The sequence below is a fragment of the Rhea pennata genome, chromosome 2 (genome assembly GCF_028389875.1).
Source record: "Rhea pennata isolate bPtePen1 chromosome 2, bPtePen1.pri, whole genome shotgun sequence".
Taxonomy (NCBI): domain Eukaryota; kingdom Metazoa; phylum Chordata; class Aves; order Rheiformes; family Rheidae; genus Rhea; species Rhea pennata.
Window position 1 is genome coordinate 113,744,912 of NC_084664.1, and position 6,033 is coordinate 113,750,944.

The window sequence follows — 6,033 nt, forward strand, 5'->3', positions numbered from 1 at the left end:
TTAATGTTTTTTTTTTCTCTCGAACTGTAGCTGAAATATTTGGAGAGTAAGAGGCTGTGAATTTACAGATACCTACATATTACAGAAATTTCCTTAAAGAAGAAGAAAGATCCCAGAAGAGATCAACATCTCCTACCAAAATGGAAAGAGTTAAAGCAAGCACTGAAAACTGGTTTAAATGGCATTCAGCAACTCTTCTTCAGCATTCTGCAATTATTCCAGGCCTTTCAACCCAAAACATCAGGAGCTTATCAGAAATACAGTTGGACTAATTCAGTTACAGATTTTCTTCCCAACTGGTAACCACATACATACGTAACTGTCTTTTGAGAAAAGACATTCTGTCAATCGGAGTAAGACTGTTGGTCATTCATTTATAGAAAAACATATAAAGCAACTGTGTAAACAGTATGTTCATTTGCTAAAATCCCAAATGTAGGAAAATTATACAGATACACGAATATATAGATTTTATATAAATATATATATATAGTCCAACTCTTATCAATAATATGGAATATACTTTTAAGAGCTTTTAAAACTTTGTATTTTTGTACAAAATATTTGCTTTTTACAATTGTTCTCTTTTTTACTGACCTTTTTTTTTTTTTTTTTTTTTTTTTTAACAAATATAGTGCACAGGAGCCAAAGAAAACAATAAAGGTACTAATAATTCATTAAAGGTTTGCTATCAGGCCTAGCTCAGCTATAGAGAAATATTTTTCCAGTTAGATAAATTTGTATTTTCCCAGATGAATTGTTCTGGTTAAATAACTTTTATGGCAGATTTTAGATAGTGTTTTCCTTACTGTATGCAGTCCAGTCTGCATGTGTAACAGTGGAGTTGACTAAGGATTAGATACACATTATAGCTCTGATCACAGTCAGTGTGCTGTCAGGGTACTATGCAAAGACTATGCTAATAAAAACTTTTCCTCTCTTCCTTCCTTCTTTCCCTCCTGCCTGCCTGCCTTCCTGCCTTCCTTCCCTGCTTGAAAAAAATGCCACAGAGGTAAATCACTGACTTCTTATAATGATTTTGAAACGTTTCACTCCTCCTCCATGTTCATGCAGAGTTCTACACTAATAGGTGCTGCCCAGATGAAGAATTTTATGAGAACAGAAACAAAAGTTCATGCTGCACATGCCGAAATATGTTTCTTTCTACGATAGATTTTAAAATTTGGTAATAAAAACATGCCATACTCAGAAAAGTCTAATCAACTTGCATTTCTCTAAAGTGCTTTGTAAATTGATCTCATTATTTCCTTGGACCAGTACTTCTTTCCCAAACAAACTAGAAAATAAAATATACTACCAAACAGAGTGCAGTGTGGTTAAAGAGATGGTATCACTACCTAGGAAGTTTCCTCCTCAGTCCTGTGAGCTGTCATGTAAGCAGCAGTGCAGCTTGTTAAGAATTAAAAAATTAGCAGCCAGTTCAAGTTCATTAGCAGAAACTCTGTTCTTCGATCCCAGATTTTAAACTTTGTGTAAAAACTGCACCTTGAAGGAAGTCACTACACCACTACGCGACACGTCTACAGCATGAAGGAAGTCGTTTTGGCTTCCTCTGAAAGAGAGCTGTTTTTGCATTGCCTCCTGACCTCCCATTTACCTTGGCTGAATGCGGATAAGCTTGTTGAAATACTCCAGCGCTGTTGGAAAGAGACAAGATTTTGGGCTTCAGATATCGCTCCCAAGAACAACTGAGCAAAGACTGCTGCATCGCTGAATTCTGCACTCCCTCCAGTGTTTGTTTTTGTTTTTGTTTTGTTTTGTTTTGGGGGGGGGGAACTTTTTAATAATAGCTGTAATTTACTTCAAGAAAATACCTAAAAAATTACATTTGAGAATCTTACCTTGTGGTACCTATGAGATATGAGAAAGGAACAAAACAAAAATTGCATACATTTAATTAAAAGTGAAATGCCCATGAAGTGGAATTTGTCTTTGCAAACACGCTGGATTTCCCGAAACTTTGCTTTTTCGCTTTTTCATGAGGTTCTGACTACAACGTCATTATACCATATACTCTGTCATGCTGTACCTAAGAGTTGTGTGTAGATACATGCTGTAATGTTTGCATACATACTTACACAAGTGCCTGTAGGGACAATTTTCATCTGCTATTTTTAGGTAAAGAGGTACAACAGTATTACTTGCACTCCCAGAGAGCCTCACAGACCTCGGTGGATGGAACTTCACAGAACCACACTGATTCAGAAAAGCACTGCTGTCTTCATTTTGAATGTTGGCATATTTAGGTAAATTCTGAGCATCTACCAAGATAAATGAAGTTCTTCATGCTTGTTACTGAAGTGCTAGACTTAAGTCCACCCAAGTAGCTCCTGACAACCTCCTTTAAAGCCCCAGATGTTTTGTTTCCCAGCTCTGTGCTTAACCAAAAGACACCATCTTTCCCTTCCGTCAGCAATGGGAGCGATGGTACATGGAAAGATGAGATAATCTGAGAGTCATCTAAAGCCCTCCAGTCCCTCTGTAGAGGTTTACTGTGCAGTCACAATCAACAGCTACAGCTGTACGTATGACTACATAAGGCTACTAAAATGGCTGGAGCATTTATCAGCAATGCGTGCTTAACTTGCTGAAAACTTGCACAGCAGCTATGATAAACCGTAGGCAGCGGTCTGGCTGTAGCATGGAAATAATCATTGAACGAGGACAGTTTAAGGATGTGATGTGTTTATGAATTAAATTCTCATTTCAAAGTGAATTTCAACTCTGTCTTGTAATTATATGTAACACTGTTCTAATTATCCACTTTTAACTGAGAAATAAAATGTGCCTGATGTTGAGCACCCTGTTCACACATCAGAAGCAAAGTGAGTAGGTGTTAGGCAAAACTGGCCTGAGATGGATGCTCTGTTTGCATTGCTGGTGTGTTCAGTCATCCTTGAAATCTGGCCTGACCAGGCAGGCAGGCCAAGGTGGACCATCCTTCTGATCCGGTATTCCTGCAAGTGGAAAAAGGAGGTGTCAAACGGCAGCAAAGGGTGAAATGACTGCGGAGCTGGGAGAGTGCTAAGGCAGCTGCAGAGACCGCCAGGGAAAGGAGAGCAATCGGCGGGGATGCAAGCAGGGCCCCAGGGAAGGCCAAGAAGTTGTCATGCAAGTCGGAGCTGCCGCATGGGATCTAGAAAACTGTCCCTGTGAAATCTGCTTGCTGGATGGTTTGAACAATAGCACAGGTTGGGCGGAAAGCTGTATGTGATAGGAGATTATTTTGTCCCAGCTAGAGTTTTGGCTTTGTATGCACGTGTACTGTAACTTGGCGTGTTGAGTACACATCTCCATCGCTCTTTGCCGTCTCTTACAAACTACATGCAAGCCCACTGAGAGAATATTTTCGCTCCCTGGCGAGTGCTGCGCCCGAGGCACGAGGTGGAGGGGAAGGCAGAGAGGGTGCAAAGTCATTGTGCCTTACATCAGCCAGTGCTGGATTTCTTAGTGCCGTTTTTGACTCATCCTGTTAATTTATCATGAATCGTCTTCTGCCAATTAGAACTAAGAAGCTTCTGACCTTCAGCCCTCTTTGATGTCTCTAAATATCACCTGCAGTTGTGCCAATAAAGGAAGCGCTAAGTGGTGACACAGAAGTAAATGTTGTTTATTCTGTGAGTACTTGTGTGACCAAGTGACACATGTCAATTGGTGTGTGCAGCAGCTCAGAGGCATTTCAGAGGTATTAAAAATCAAATTGATGAAAAACAAATTGTTGTAATTAAAGCCTGTCCTCTTGCAGCTAGTCCTAAGCATGACTGCAGCTATTTCACCTCTTAATTGCCATTTTAGTCCATTGTTTTGCAGCATCTGGATACTAAAAAATATGGTTTTAAATGGCTAAGCTGAACAAAAGGCGAAGTGCCTTTGGGTCCCCCTTCAAAGCTCGCTGTCTGCGCAGAAGAGCGCCGAACACCTCGGATGAGTGTTCCCCCCGCTCGCCGCGTGGTGCCTCGACTTCGGTGGAGCAGGATGAGTCCCGAGATTAGCCCTTATTGTGTCTAATTTAAACTGGCTGTTTGTGACAGCTAATCTAATCGCGCTGCTTCTCTTTCTCCCTCAAGTGGCTGAGCTCCTCTTATAAATTTCCATGCTTGGCAAGTAGCTCCCCTGTTTTTAGGAAGTAGCAGGGATCAGCCCGCGACCGCTGGCGCGCGGAGGAGCTGGGCGGAGGGCGGCCGCTGGCTGTCAGAGGCTGGCTGGGCAGCGAGTAGGGGAAAGGCTGCGGAGGATGTTGAGTTTATCCACGTGCGTGAAAACAAAACCACTCAAAGGCCCCGGGTGGCTTCCTCGGTTGAAAGCACAGCCTCTCACGCAGTCGCAGCGTCCACCGGGAGCGGAGGGTCTGCAGCCCACGGCTCCTCGGCGAACGTCACGTTGCCCCGGCGCGCGGCGCGGGCGTCCGGGCTCACCTTGATGTTGCTGGTCGAGGGCCCAGGGGCGGGATAGCTGCTCCGCTCCCCCGCAGCCCAGCAGGCTGGCGGAGAAGGGGGCCACCGCCAGCGCTCCCCCACGGTCGCTCGGGGCCGACCCGGGCATCCGCGCGCAGGAGAGCCTCGTGCCGTGAGGACAAAACCGGGGCATCCCGAAGCCGGGTCTGCCTAAGAGCAGGGGCCGTTTGTTCAGTCGCTGTCTCCCCCTCACTTTTTCCATGGAGTTTATTGGAGGAAAAAAACAAAACAAAACAAAACAAAAAAAAACCCCAGAAGCTTGGCTAAAATTTTTTTAAAGTTCTCATGTGTTTCCTTTCTTAAGATGGAATACGTTTGTTTTTTCTTTCCATCTGGCTCAGAGATGAGAAAAACATCCTTTGATTTCTTTTTCAAAATAAACTCTGTGTGATGCTCCAAAATTTGTGTGAAGATTCTTTTTTTTTAATTTTAGAATAAAAAGAGCAAATCGCTAAGCAAATAATGCTTTTATTTCAGAATATTTTACATGTGGTTAGGATTTTCTTATCCAAAGTCCATCCCAGAGGTATAAAAGTATTGCTATTCCCATTTTCTGGCTGGAGGAAAAAACAGATTACAATCTTAGGTTTTCAAAAGTATGATTCAGTTTTGGGTCGTCTATTTTTATATATCAAGGAGGTAACTTTTAGAGAATTTTTTTTTTTTTGATTAAACCAAAGTTAGCAGAGAGCAAACAAATTTTCTTACACCTTAATGCTGGTGTGTGGCGGAGCTGGTTTATTTTCAATGCTAAATTAAACAGAATGGTGCCTCTCCCACACCACCAGCTGTATGTGAGACTGCCGCTGCTGCCGTTGCTTTGCAGAGCAGATCTCAGTGCGATCACAGCAAAGCAACATCAGCCCAGTTGTGAGCAATCTCTTGTGTGGACAAGAGGTAACAAATTACGCTAAATTACGAAGACACCTCTTGCTCAGAGGAAAACAAGTTAAAGGATTGTCGAGACTATTAACATCTCTGGTTCTCTGCAGTCCAAAGTCATTAAATCCTAAAAAAAAGTATGAAGTTCTATCTTAATAATTGGGGTGGGGGTTGTCCCTTTTAGTCATTTTGGCTACCCGGCAAGAATTTTATTAGGAAACTTCTTCTAATAATCAGTGTGAATGCAATTATGTCTATTTTAGACATATGTGCTCTCATTCCAGTGCTGTCCTTCAGCTTAAATATCTTCTCTCCCGGGATTTTCATCGTAACCATAGTGGTCAGATTGGAGCTGTTCATCACAAGACACTTGAAGGGACGGACGGGAACAAGTACATTCCTCCGACAACCAGAGGAGCCCTGTAGCAGAGCCTGGCGCCAATACCACGGTCTAACTTCACATAAGATTATCTAAGGACACACTGCTTCTTGCTGAATGGTGGAAGTTTTGATACTGTTTCCTTGTTAGTACTATTAGATGATATAAAGCAACAAAACGTGTATAGAGGATGTTTTCCTATTGAATTGGAATAGTCAGAAGTGTTTACTTTTTATAAGGTAGTGCCACGTTTTACAAAGTGTGTGAGAAATGAGCCTGTAGGTCTGAGCCTCAGCA

The 6,033-nt window shown here is 42.3% G+C and overlaps 1 protein-coding gene across 2 annotated transcripts in view; it reads left to right on the forward strand.

The window, feature by feature from the left end:
* COLEC12 (collectin subfamily member 12) overlaps positions 1-4,876 on the forward strand; it is a 102,684-nt gene extending 97,808 nt beyond the window's left edge. Inside the window, exon 11 of one of the 2 annotated variants that reach the window (XM_062570208.1) lies at positions 86-4,876. Coding sequence is in view for 1 of the 2 variants with exons in the window: in XM_062570209.1 (XP_062426193.1) it covers positions 31-50 (20 nt within the window). In the remaining variant the exon portion in view is untranslated. Of the gene's footprint in view, positions 1-30 lie in introns of both variants that reach the window. The other variant, XM_062570209.1, reaches the window with a different exon arrangement.
* Positions 4,877-6,033: the final 1,157 nt, after the last annotated feature.